The sequence below is a fragment of the Ambystoma mexicanum genome, chromosome 8, assembly GCF_040938575.1.
Source record: "Ambystoma mexicanum isolate Mex_15411 chromosome 8, UKY_AmexF1_1, whole genome shotgun sequence".
Classification (NCBI taxonomy): domain Eukaryota; kingdom Metazoa; phylum Chordata; class Amphibia; order Caudata; family Ambystomatidae; genus Ambystoma; species Ambystoma mexicanum.
This window is the reverse complement of record NC_090929.1, coordinates 1,202,946,446-1,202,961,072: the sequence shown is the minus strand read 5'-3', so window position 1 is coordinate 1,202,961,072 and position 14,627 is coordinate 1,202,946,446. Positions and strand designations below refer to the sequence as shown.

General features: G+C 42.5%; 1 protein-coding gene across 4 annotated transcripts in view; it reads right to left on the bottom strand.

Moving 5' to 3' along the window:
* Positions 1-14,627, bottom strand: part of PRKG1 (protein kinase cGMP-dependent 1) — a 2,834,149-nt gene that overhangs the window by 129,302 nt on the left and 2,690,220 nt on the right. For all 4 annotated transcript variants that reach the window (XM_069611305.1, XM_069611306.1, XM_069611303.1 and 1 more), the window contains exon 10: positions 1,305-1,401. In XM_069611305.1, the coding sequence (XP_069467406.1) occupies positions 1,305-1,401 (97 nt within the window). The remainder of the gene's footprint in view (positions 1-1,304; positions 1,402-14,627) is intronic.

Below are 14,627 nucleotides of genomic sequence, written 5' to 3'. Positions count from 1 at the left end.
CTGACTAAGATGGTAGGGCTGATGGGAGTTGTAGTCCAACACATCTGGAGAGCCAAAGGTTGCAGACCCATGAATTGCAGTGGATATCAGAATTCAGCTGCTAGAAGTAAAAACGTGTGACATTAGAGAGATGTAAAGGGACCCTTTTGAAGCCTAGACATGTATTGCTTGTTGGACAGAGATTATCTTGCATGATCATTTTATCAGTAAAGCACTTGGACCCAATGCGGTATAAATCAGACCATACAGCAAATGCTATGTTTTTCTGCTTACACAAATCCACTTAATGTCTATACTCAAATATGATTGATGCACATGTTTGAAAATGCGGCTGAAAGGCGGCCAGTCACAATTGAGCTCACCCGCCATTCCGTGTAATTAAGCAGAAGGGCCAATGCAAATAGATGTTGGATATCTGAGGACGTACACAAATTAAATACAATAATCACAGAGCGCAACTGCATCCTGCATGTGCACAAACCGCATTTGCACCCCGTGTGAGCGTTTCAGTCGTTTGGCCTCCGATGGACAGAGCTCCAGCACCAGTGAAAGTGCAAAATTCGAGGGTCCCTGTCCACGATGAGCTCTGGTCACTAAAACATGACTGTAAAGCGATGTGTGTTTTATTTAAATCATGACAGAATGATTTGAACACAAGGGCACACGCTTTAAAAACGTGTGTTTAATGATCGGAGCTCAATGCTGGAATCCGCCAGCTTCATTGTGTCGACCTGGCAATGAAACCTAATTGAAAAAACATTCACACATTTATCACCAGCTTCTGGTCCTTCCCCCGCCCTCAGATGATCATCACACTGTTTCCTCGTGAGTTTTTTTTTTTTTTTTTTTAACACTGCTGTACATTTAAAGAATGCCAATAGTTAAAGGCAAGCACACGTGAAGTGAAACTAGTTTCAACACTACTTTGACCAGACCTCTAGTATTGCACTCTTCCTGAAATTGGCTAGGAAACGGAATTTCAGGGAGCCGTCATGTTTGACGGGAAGGGGGGGTTTGTGGCGTGCAGAACACGATGCGCGTGCCGGTTTTCCAACTAGTTCGATTTTCCAAAGAAGCAAAAAACACACACACTAGACTTTGCGTTTCATTAGTTTTGAGTAAAGGGCGGTACATTGAAAGCAGAATGCAATGATATATATATTTTTTCTTTGTAAACAAGCAATCTGCCAGCAGCGGCTGCTCGCGCGCAAGCCCAGGAATTGTGCGCGCAGATTTCAGTCATTGCAAAGCATGCAACCACCCCCCTCCCGCCTTTCCGAGTGTATTAAGCAAAGTGCACGTACCAGCTCAACTCGCCCGAATCCGCCAACTCCCAGCGTGTCGATGATGTTGAAGTCCGAAAGCTTCAGGCTGCCGAAGAAGGTCGCTTCTGCTTCGTATCTGCATTTTTTGATGCAAAAAAATGGAAACTTCTTAGACGTGCACACTCGTTTACCGCAAGTCATTACTCCAGAAAGGTTCAGCTTAATTTCCATCTTGCGCGTTAAAGTCTGTGTTTCCTGACCCCCATAACTTCATTGGTCCCAGACTCGCAGCAGCACCTCCTCTGGCACACGTTCTTAACAAACCAAAGCATCAGAAAACTGGCCCCAAGCCGATGCCATGCTTATGCCATGCTCTAGTATGGCTTCACTATTACATATTGCCATACACAAGTGCCCCAATTACGAGGAACGTCAAAGACCTCTCAATGCGCCTGTACCAAGTCCCTGGCAAAGCCCCCTCTTTTCCATAAACTCCTTCGCTTCATAGGAGTGTTCGGTGCCCAATGCCAAATCAGAAATACCAGCCGAGGTCTATGGCATCAGAGCCGAGGCTGGGGAAGCACGTGCTGGACTCCAGGCACAGATTAGTGGCGCGTTATATAAGAATTCAAATAAATAAATAAATGACGGGAGCAGATTCGCTTTGCTTGCGTGTATCTCCTCTCCTCTCCTCAAGAAGAGCTGCAGACCCACGTTCCTCTGGCCCAGAAGGCTTCCATGGGCGCTGCAGACTGAGGCTGGTGCATGAGGCAATGCCTGAGCCAGCAAATGCAAGCGGCACACGCAAGCCTGCCAAGGAAAGCAGTGTGTTCCTGCCATGGCCCTGAAATAGCACCTGCTTGAGAGGCCTGGCATATTTGGGGTGGCGGGGAAGAGTGGGATCCTCCCCTTAGCGTGCCATGTGGGAATAGGTTTAGGTTTCACACGTATACATTCACCTACTTCCAAAGCAGACCCTTTGTGGAGACACATGGCCAATGTATGCAGCTGGAATGTAATATATTTAAGGCCTAGTCCCAGTGTGCTAGATGGAATGTTCCGGAAAGAATTCAAACAATTGAATTTCGAATGTGTCCACTTTGGTAGGAGTGGTATGCTGGGCCATAAAATTCTAAAATGCATTCGGGATTCCACAATGCAACAAACGGGTTCACAGCACTTACAACTACAATCCAGTTTCCACATATCTTGACCACCTGACTGAATGTTACTATTTCAGATCGCCCAATCACAATCTTCACTGAGTACACAAGGCCCTATTAGGTGAAGAGCTGCATCATTACAAACATATGAAACAAATAGGAGTCCAGAATGATTGCTGCCTATTTAATGAGCAATTCATTAAGTGGGGTTCATGCCACTAGTACTGTAATGTGATCTTCAGGAATTTCTGCAGGGAACAAACTGGTTTTTCAGCATTCTTGCTTCTTCTGCAATACCGATTTGAATAAACTAATTTTGCAATGCTTTTCAAATGTGAAACAATTGTATAAGTAAAAGGAAAAGGAAATGTGCTCAATTTCTAAGAAACACAATTGTGCTGGCCCATTTTCCAAATAAAAAAAATAAATACAATCTTCAATAGTTTGAAAAGGTGCTCTTTTCCATTTCGCTTATGCATGGAGCTAAACTTGGTGAAAAATATTTCCCCCCAAATTTGGATCAGTGCAAATCTATAAGACCCATGAATCCTTAACTTCACCCAACTCAGAAAAAATGACAAGTGAATATCTTGCAGTAGCTTTAAATAACTTTTTTTTATTAGCATAGCTCTTTGCGAGCGAACTATCAAAATATCTGGAAAATGCTTAGTTTCAAGTTTATTTTTGGAAGGATTAACTGTATACAGAGCATTGCAAATTGATGTATTTTAAAATCTACTCTTCCTTGCAGCATTGTACGCCCTTTAATGCGACTTCAGTTTACACCTTCACAGCTCAGCAGCAGCCCTCCGACTGCCAACAGCCAATCGGAGCGCGGAACACAAGTTTCATTTACAGATCACAGCATGCATTGCATGATACCAGCGGCCAGCCCCTTTCAGGGCACTATCACTGTTTCCCTGTCACATCTAACTCACACTTATGCTCTGCCACAGTGCACTGGCACCTCCCAACCTTCAGGCCATGCCACTCTCAATCAGCCCCTTACTCCCCAGCCATCCTCCATCTCTCTGCCTGGTTGTGCATTAAACCCACACCAAGCCATGGAACTGTGAGAAGGGCTCTGCAAAAACCCTGTGTTTTATGTTATGGCAGTCTCGTTGTTTGTTTTATTCGTTGTGCTAATTCATGTTGGGACCCACTCTATTGCCACAAGTAACTTCAAGTCTTTTGACAAACTATTAGTACCTAGGTGGTTGGTAATAATGTCACCCGACTCAAGCTATAACCGGTTAGTAACCTCCATCATAATACAAAATGATTGCTTGATTGCAACTGGTGGCCTTTCTCACAAAATCCTTATGGGATGAAGTGTGGGCAGACACCACCCTGCCTCTTAATTGCTCTTTATCTAGTATCAGGGGTATACTTGATTTCAAACTTCAGGATATCCCATTTGGGTGTAAATCTCAATATGTGTAAGCGCAACCATCCCTTTATTCTATAGTCTCTTTCTCCACCAATATCAGATATTCCTCCTCTTCACCTTTCCCCATCTCTTCTTTCCTCCAACCTCCTCTTGATGTTCACCTCCTACTACCACCTTCCAGTATTCCTCAAACCCTCTTCTAATGTTCCCACTCTCCTTGCCTCTCCTAATGCTGTGTTCTCCTTCCCTTGCCTCGTGACACCTCCACCCAATCTCCAGATGATGGTCTCCTTCTAATCCTCTTTCCTCCTGACACCTTCTTCCACCTCCACATTATATTCACCTTCGCCACTCTCCTGATGCTATGTTCTCCTCCCCTTGCCTTGTGACACCTTCACCCAATCTCCAGATGATGGTCTCATTATAATCCTCTTTCCTCCTGACACCTTCTTCCACCACCACATGATATTCTCCTTCTACACTCACTTGATGCCATGTTCTCCTTCTCTTGCTATGTGACAGCACAACCCAATATCCAGATGATGTGTTCCTTCTAATCCTCTTTCCACCCGACACCTTCTTCTACCTCCACATGATATTCTCCCTCTCTCCTCTTCCGATGCTATTTTCTTCTTCCCTTGCCTCATGACACCTCCCGCACCTCCACATGATAATGTCATTCTTACCTCTCCTGATGCTGTGTTCTCCTTCTCTTGCACTGTGACACCTCCACCCAATCTCCAGATGACGGTCTCTCTCTAATCCTCTTTCCTCCTGACATCATCTTCCACCTCAGCATTATATTCTCCTTCTCCCCTCTCCTGATGCTATGTTCTCCTTCCGTTGCCTTGTGACACCTCCATCCAACCTCCAGATGATGGTCTTCTTCTAATCCTCTTTCCTCCAAACACCTTTTCCCACTTCCACAAGAAAATCTCCTTCTCCCCTCTTCGGATGCTGTGTTCTCCTTCCCTTGCTTCGTGAAACATCCACCCAATCTCCAGATAATGGTCTCTTTCTAATCCTCTTTCCTCCTGATAACTTCTTCCACTTCTACATTAAATTCTCCTTCTCCCCTCTTCTGGTGCTATGTTCTCCTTCCCTTGCCTCGTGACACCTCCACTCAATCTCCAGATTATGTTCTCCTTCTAATCCTCTTTCTTCCCGACACCTTCTTCCACCTCCACATGATAATCCCCTTCTCCCCTCTCCTGATGCTGTGCTCTCCTTCCCATGCCACCTGTGTGGTGAAATATAGCCCCTGAATGCCAGAAATAAAGAGGCCAGAGTGATTTGGGAAATCCCATTGAAGAATAAGGCCAGCACAGAAATGGTGATGTCGGACATGAGGCCTATTGAACTAAAGACAGGCCTAAATCTCAAATGAAAGAGACATATGCTCAGAAGTTCACAAGTGTGAAGATATGCACAATGCATTTCAGCAAGGAAAACACAGGCATGTGGCAGACAATGCGTGTTTACTAAATCCATGGAAAACTACACTTTTTACTTAAAGAGGCAGATAGCTTTATGTACATTATCTTCAATGTAATTCCATATTGTGCTCCAGGAATCTCAAGTGAAATCAAGCTTATTGAAATTATAAGATATAAATGAACTTCCTTTCCCTCATCCAAATGACAGTATACTAAGAGAAGTGCTCACTAGACTTTCAGAGTTTGAACATGGTTTTCTCATAAAACTGCCCTATAAATGTGGACAATCCAGAAGTGATATTCATGTATTTTGCAACTGTGAGATTAAAGAAGTACATTACACCTGGATATAAGGCCCAGGCGCCTTATAAAATGTCATGTAAAATGCATTGTGTGGGAGTTTAAAAGCCATTTCCTGCAGAATGTTACATGCAGCTGATAATTTCTCCTAAGGATGAAACTTAACCTTTAAGACCTTTCCTCTGCTGATCTTGGAAAAGTAGGTCTGGTTGTCAACCATCAATCAAGGCCATTGCCTACAAATATAGAAAGAAATACACTGCTTAGATTTAAACCACAGTGGAAAAAGATAAGGCCATTCCTGTTCTTTCAGCAGAAGTCACAATTCCCATAAAATGTCCATTAGAGTTGCAATCAGGGCCATTACAGGCCTTGAATGGGGAGACAAACATAAACATGAGCCAATCTCTAGTTGATCACATGCTTAAGGGTTAAGAGAAAAAAGGAAAAGGCTGGAGATAAGGCAATAGAAAAATACATATTATTGCATGAAAAGGGCATCGTATATGCCACAACGGTCATTCCAGACTTTTATTCAAGGTGACAGTAACCCTCTTTGAACCACGCTAAAACATTTTTTGTGTGCTAAACAGAACAAAAGTTATTAATGAAAATTTGATTTGGCCCTTCCCTTGATTCCGAGAGATTTGAAAGTTGGTGTGCGGGTGATGGAAATAATTAACATGGGAACTATGAAGCAGCATATTTTTCACTGATACGGCTCCTGAGTAAATGAAGAAAAAATGTATCTCTGCACAGGATGTGTGTACCGATTTAAGATTAGCATCATCTGATTTACCTTAAAATGTAGTTCTTAAAAATATATTCATACATGTAAAGATTTGAACAATTAGGGTACTTTCCATGTTGGTAGATATTCAGAGTCTAAACTGTCTGAGTCCACATGTCAAGTTGGGATGACAAGGCTTTCTCCTCCCACAGCTTTCCTAACTCACACCCTTCATCTCCTTGTCCTATTAGCACACAGGTGGGAAGTGGGTAGAGAAAACCAACCAAACACTTTCATGGGATTCATGGCAGGTTTGTGATGTCATTTGCCCTATAAGTTGACCAATTTGTATTAGAACTGGGCTTTTCCACTTATTCTAAGAGGTAACCTGCTGATGAACTCTTGCGAGAAACATTCAAGCAGAGGGGCCCCACACCTTGCATTGGAGACAGGACCAGGAGACATAGAAGCTGACTGGGGCCCCATGGAGGTTAAGAGGAGACTATCCTTGACTGTCATTCTTGATGACCCATAGGTGGCCTGCTGTTTCCTGATGCTCATTACAAGGTCTCTGCTCTAAGTAAAACTATCCCCAAAGCCATATATTGTGTTGGCACTGCATTTTCAAGCATTGTTTTAGCTATTTCCCGATAGCAAAACATCCTTTTTGTCTGTGTAGATCCTTAGCATATTTAATTAAAATAAATCAATTAATTCCCCTACAGAAATCAAGGGATGTGTTTCGTTGGCATTCAAAACTAACAAGCTCCTCCCAGCGTGCCGGTATAGACATAAATATTTGCCAAAATAATTAATCCTAAAACCCTGTTTCTACATGAGTGTGCAGGGCGCAAAACTAAATTGCCCATTTGTTCCCATTGTGCTCTGACCAAAACCCCAAAGCCCTGCCCGTTCTTTTTAGGAGTGGCAAAACAAATGTTTCCCATTGCTTTTCTTTCCCTCATATTGCATCTGTAGTAATCAGTAAAAAAACGATTTTGCCCCTTGAATACCATTTTCCAAAAAGTGGATTGTATCAGAATCCCACAACGATTTTCCCATTCTGTTTCCACTCTCTACCACTGGCCTTCAATTCAGAGGGGTCAAGTCTAATTGATGTTTGGAGGGTGGGTGTTCCCGGGGGAAAAGTATTATAGCCAAATCAGCAATCACTGTGTGTCTTGAATTGTTCTTTTTCTGTATTGGTGGGTTATTTGAAAAGAAAGCTGCAGGAAATTGTGACTGCATATCTCAGTATAATCTCTGTGTTGGTGTCTTTACGGAATTCATTTTAGTTCTTGTGTTGCCACAGCACTGCTGGCTGATGTTAGTCTGTTTGTCAAATTTGGCTTAAATAAATTAATACATCTATATTCTTACTACACACCGGCCTTGTTCCTACTCCATTGTGGCAGTGGGTATTTGTTGGGGTTAGGTGCAAGATGGGTTGGAGGCCTTACCAAAATGAACCTAATAAAAACTATAGTGATTTATTGTGTGCCACCTTGGTTGTGGGGAAAGGAACTCCCCGAGTTAAGGGTGACCGCATAATAAACTGCAACACTCTTGACACCTCCACCCAATCTCCAGATGATGGTCTCCTTCTACTTCATACATAAAAAATGAGGTAGGGATAGTCCCTTAAAGCATTGTGTGGATTGGGACATGCAATATATATATATATACATACATATATATATATATATATATATAGTTATACCAAAAGTATCCACTATGCTGTTGTAAAGAAATCTAAAATGAGTTAAATTGATTTAGTTTTGTGTGTATCCTGACAGCGGATATCACAAATATTTTGCGCCACTATATATACTGAAAACAGTCCTTCTTGTTAAAGCAAGTTTAATAGATTATTTTGCACTTGAAAAAAGCATAATTAAAGTTGAAAAGATAAGCAAACATAGATTGTACACAATTATTGAAACATTCAAAAACTTGAACTCAAATCACATGAGGAAATATATGTCAGATTTTAAACACAAATACAAAAAATACTAAGAAGGAGATTTGGCAGAATTCGGTAAAATCAATAGGTCTTTGAAGCACATAAATACAAAGAAGATTTGAAAACAAAACATTTTTTTTTGAAAGAACACCAAATCTTTGGAGCGAATAAATGCAAAGAGAATGAGCAGAAAAAAAGAAGAAGAAAGGAGAATCATGCGGCCTAAATTAGTATTTCAGGTTCCGCTGTTCCATAAACGCAGGTCTGCCGACGTGTTAGTGTTTGGAAGATAACCTAGAACATACAAGTTGAACTTAAACAAAATTTAGTTAAAAAAATAGGGTCTTCCTATCCATGGTAGAAAAAACCATCCATGTCACGTTTCGGATTTGCGCCCTGCTGGGCAGGTTAATTACATTGGAGCCTTCATCTTTGTCAGGGCGGGAACAGAGAGTGAAAGAAACAACTTCACCCTGTGTGGAGGCAGACAGAAAAAGATTTGAAGAAAAGTATTAAGGAGTGTTTTCAGATACTGGAGGGCTTGTGTAAATCACGTGTTTGAGATTGCAGAAATGCAGAGAAACCTAGTTGGAGCATAATCCTTACCCTGATCGTAGGCAAGGACTAAATCAAATGCCCACTTGGGCTGGGGTTGTAGTCCTCCACTGGTGAAGAGAGCACAGCAGGGACCACAAGGCAACCAGGCTTCACCCTCTCGGTATTTAGACAGGTTCTAAAAAGATGAAGTGTGTCCATCAGATCTCGGGAAAGGTCGAGAATGTTGTGCACATTTGACACATACGCAGAGTAGTCCCTAATGTGAGAGACTCCTACCTTATTTAAAGAGAGTCTGTTTGCACCAGCTATGCTTGCTGCGGAACAGGTGTGGCATTTGGACCAGTAGTGCTCGCTGTGGTGGAGGCACTTATACGGAGTGTCCCTCGCTGGAAAATGCCTGTGGTGGCTAGACCATTTAGCCTGAAAAATGAGTAAAAAGGGGGAGGGAGAGAGGGGCAAAACGAAGAAAAAACGATTGTTACATCGTCTTAGAGTGCTGCCTGGAGCGGACATTGATAAATGTACACCGTCATACAGTGGAAAACTGTGTACCTGACTCTGCGTCAGATAAGCTTTCAGGCGAACTGGTGCAGGGCAGCCTCGCTGTACATCCAGTCTGATTTCTGATTCCTTGGGCGGTGCGGAAACATCAGAGCACCGAAAAGCTGAGTCACGGTTTCAAACTGAGGCACCGCCGTTACTACAGAGGCGGTGTCTAGAGGAGCACGTGTTTGATTGGGTAGACAGCATTTCCTGGTTGTCCAGTGTGATCGTGCAAGGATTGGTTCACAGCTCTGTCAGTTCCCGTTGCTGGGAGGGTGTGTCTCATGAGCGCTGGGTCTGATTGGACAGATGCTGTCAGGTAGTGTCTGTCCTGATGGACCTGGTGCGAATGAAAGGGGAGGCGGGGGCTGTAGGCTGACATACAATATATGTAGCTACTTTTAACCTATGGTGAGGTTGGGTTTTGAACCTCCTCACCAATCATAATGCTGCGATGTGTGCAAGGCACGTACATTGATCACACATTAAAACGGTTAAATTAGTGACTAATAATAAAATGATGCTTCGCATTTTGAGCGCGGCATGTAAAAGATGAGCAAGTGTGTTCGCATGTGTGGCCACTTTTGGAGCTCATAGGAGCAAGACATGTAGGAATAGGCCATGGGTGCTATCATACATTGGCACACTAAATGCTCAGATTGTTGTAGATGTCATTGTGAAATTAACAAACATGACGTCAAAGGACACAGGGCAGTTAAACAACCGACTTCATGTTTGGGACAAAACTCTGTGCATCAAATTAGAGGCAAGAATTCTTGGTTCAGACCATGGATATGGCTGGAAAGTCTGTGGATACATCTTGCTTCTTTGAACTGGAGACTGCGTAGTATGTTTGCAGATTCCTTGACAACATCTAGGATCCACCATTTGATGTCGTTGCGAGTGTGCTGTTTTTCCAAAAAGTAATTTACTAGGGCTGCCGATGTATTTTTGCATCTGATGCGGACTGGTGTTCGGAGATTCGGATGTTGGCAGATCGGCTTGTCTGGCCTACATACCGTAGACCACACGGACATTCGATACAGTAGATTGCTTGTTTTGTTTTGCAGTTTGTCATGGAGTTCAGGTTCCATGTCCTTGTCCCAATGTTGAATGTTGATTTTTTTCATTTTGCAGGTGAACTAACATACTGAACAGGAGCCGCATGGAAAATGTCCCACAGTCCTAAGGTCCCAGAGACCTGTTCTGGGAACTGGTTTCTTGAATTTGGAATGCACCAAAGTGTTGCATATGTTTTTGGCTCTTTTAAAGCAAAACGTGGTGTTGGGGAGTCAGGCAGACTTAGTTTGAAGATGGGCCAATATTTGCAAATCAGTTTCTTGATTTGGAAGGTGTGTGGACCGTGTGTGATAACGCATGATTTTGTTGGGTTCTGAATGTTGTTTCTGAGTAGTATTTTGGGTCTAAAGGATGTCTCTGTCCGTAAACCTTGCTCTTTTCTTGGCATTGGAAATTCGTTTTTTTGGGTAGCCTCTTTCCATAAGGCGATTGACAAGGTCATCAGATTGGTGGTAAAAGTCAGCAAGCTTAGTACAGTTCCTCCTTACCCGGAGGAACTGACCATATGGCAAATTTTCTCTCAGATGTCGTGGGTGGTTGCTCGAAAAATGTAGAAGGGTTTTACGAGCAGTGGTTTTGTGATAGAGGCAACATTTCAAAATCCCATCCTCATGTCTGATTTTGAGGTCTAGGAAGGGAATTTCTTCATTGCTGCATTCCATAGTAAACTGAATGTTGTTGTCAATATTGTTCAACCAGTTCAGGAAGAGGTCAAGATCACTTTCTAAACCACTCCATATGAAGACAATATCATCGATGTATCGTTTCCAATATGAAATGCAGTTTTTGTATGGATTCTTGTCACACAGAATGTTATTAGACTCAAAAGTGGACAAATACAGAATCGCAAGGCTCGGGGCAAAAGTTGCGCCCATTGCTGTTCCCTTGGTCTGTAAATAGAATTGGCCGTTGAACTCAAAGAAGTTCTTGCATAAAGCCAAAGTCATTAATTCAAGAATGAAATTATGAGGCACCCGGTCATGATGGGTAAGTGTTTGGTGTATGCACTCAATAGCCTGATCTTGAGGGATACTTGTGTACAATGATTTTATATCCATTGTCACAAGTTTTTGAGTCTGAGGATCAAAGGGGAGATTTTAAATATTTGCATGGTATGTGTAGTATATCGCAAATAAGTTGCCATTTTGACACTTAAGGGTTTTAGAAAGACATCAATGAATTTGCACACTGGTTCCAAAATAGAACCGCAGCCAGAAACGATGGGTCTGCCCGGTGGATTGTTGGGATTTTTCAGAATTTTGGGTAGTGCTTATAATGATGGGGTGCGACCTTGACTTGTGGTCAGGAATTTTAGTTCCTTGTCGCTAATCCATTGCCTTTCGTGGGCGTATTGTGCCACACTTTCTATTTCAGATTTGATTTCACTTGCTTGTTTGTATAACTTCCCTGATCTTGAAGCAGGTCATTGAACATTGTGGAATATTGGTCACTAGACATGATCACAATTCCACCGCCTTTATCGGCTGATTTTATCACAATGTTGGGATTCTTGGAAAGCTCAGTCAGGGCCTTGTGTTCAGCTTTAGACAGATTGTGTTTGAAAGAGTTACCTTCCCCTTTCAGTTCTCCTAGCTCCTTCAATATACATTTTTCGAAAGTGATAATTTCTTTGGGGATTTCATTGTCTTGAGGTCTGAAAGTGGATGGGACATGTAAACCAGAGTCTATATCCACGGGTTCTGCTGGAATATCTTCAAAAAATACTTTAAAGCGAATAGTCCTGAAGAAACGGCAGATCTCCATTTCAGTAGAACCAATCAGTTGTTTGAGATGGCACAAATGATAGACCCTTCGAAAGAATCGATATTTGTGGTGGTGTCAAAACTACTTTGGTCAAATTAAAAATTGGAATGTCTTTTGCGTCTGTTCTCATTGTGTCCGGCTTCTTCTTCTAATCTTCTTTCCTCCCAACACCTTCTTCCACCTCCACATGATAATCTCCTACATTCTCTCAATAATGTGTTTGCCTTCCCTTGCTTCATGACACCTCCACCCAATCTTCAGATGATGTTCTCCTTGTAATCCTCTTTCCTCACGACACCTTCTTAAACCTTGAGATGATATTCTCTTCCCCTGAAGCTATGTTTGCCTTCCCTTGCCTTGTAACACCTCCACACAATCTCCAGATGATGATCTCCTTCTAATCTTCTTTCCTCCTGACACCTACTACTACATGATATTCCTGCCGGGGTGTAATGATGCCGGGTATTGACATCCCAACGGGCTCCCCCTGCTGCTCAGGAAGACCAGAAAGAGCCAGGAAGACCCCAGGAAGACCCCAGCTGCAGCTTGTATTTTTGGTCACGCCCCTCCTCTTCAAATCTGCCAGAGACTCCCGCCAGGGCTGAAGCCCGCCGGGGAGTAATGGTGCCGGGTGTTGGTGTCCTGCAGGGTTCCCCCTGCTGATAAAGAAGACCAGAAAGAGTCGGGAAGACCCCAGCTGCAGCTTGTATTTTTGGCCACACCCCCTCCTCTTCAAATCTGCTGGAGACTCTCGCCAGGGCTTAAGCCTGCTGGGGAGTAAGGGTGCTGGTTTTTGGCATCCCGCAGGCTGTTTGCAGCCTGAGGGGTGGGCCACAGACCTTAAAAAGAGGCTCCACTTGATGTTGTTGGTCTAGAGTTTGTGTCGCCGTCCCCTTGTGTATTCTCCTGTTGAACGCCACACTAGGCAAAGAAGATCTGGATATAATATTAACAGAAATTAACCAAAAACTTGAATCTTACAAAATAGAAATTGAGTTGAAAAAAGTCTGAAAATGTCACAGAGACACTTATGATTATCTTAATGGAGAAGTTTACATGTGGATGGAGAAGTTTGCAGCTCCACCCAAAGAAGACTGCATCCTGGTAGCTCAGATAACTCTTTGAGTACAGACTCTGAAAGTACTACTAGTAAGGGACCTACGCCAAACGAGAATACACAAGGGGACAGCGACTCAAACTCCAGACCAACAGCATCAAGTGAAGCCTCTTTTTTAGGTCACACCCAAGGAGAAAAAAGACCAGGAGGAGGAAGAGGAAACACAAGATCGAAGGAAGATTGACGAGACAACAGCAGAAGAAAACTTAGTAATCAATTTATCATCAAGAGCCCTGAACAAGGCAGAAACAGACATGTTGCAGAAAGGTGTAAGCTTTGTTCCTACACACAGCACATCTCTTTTTGAAACTAAGGTAGATCTCTTCAAATTTGTCAGGAAGCTAAAACTAAAAGTGTTTTTCAGTGAACTGGAGATGTCAAACAGCCAACAGACAAGCAATGAAAGAGATAACACACTTCGGGAGTTTAGAACCAAGAGTAACTTTATGCTACCGATCAGCTTATTATCAGTGGAGATTTTCCACAAACAAACTCTAAATGACCATAAGAAAATTTCATATAATCGTCCAAGATTTAGTAACCTAAAGCCATTGGAATTTTCTCTACTGAAAACTCTTCATGAGGATGAAAGTATAACCATTCGACCGGAAGACAAAGAAGGAGCACCTGTGATTGTGAACAGTTCGGATGAAAGAGAATGCGAAAGGCAACTTAATGACATCTCAAAATATACGAAAACCGGAATCATATCCCATGGCAGCGATATTACTGAACCTTGAAACCCTGCTTAACAGAGCAGAGGAGCTTGAATGGATAAATGACCACACCAAAGCATTTCTTATGAATAAACACCCCAGGATACCCAATTTTTAAATTTTTTTTATACATTACCAAAAATACATAAACATCCTACACAACCACCAGGGTGACCCATAGTATCAGGTATGGACAGTTTGCTGCAACCACTTGGCAAATACATAGATTATTTTCTTCAACCTCTAATACAGAAGACCAATACGTACATTAAGGATAGCAAACATTTTTTGGAACGACTCAAGGGGACTGAATACATTAATAATTCTATAATGTTCACCATTGATGTCAAGAGCCTTTACACTTCCATACCTCATGATCTTGGCATAGAAGCCATAGAATGTATCCTTCTTAATGAGGGTGAAATTGAAGCAATCAAGGAGTTCATATTGGTCCTTCTACAGTTCATATCTGAAAATTCATATTTTCAATACCAAAATACTTTCTTCTTACAAACATTGTGAACAATCCATGGGAGCCACTATGGCACCAACGTATGCCAATTGCTTTATGCACAAGTTCGAGAGGGAAAACATCTTAGATC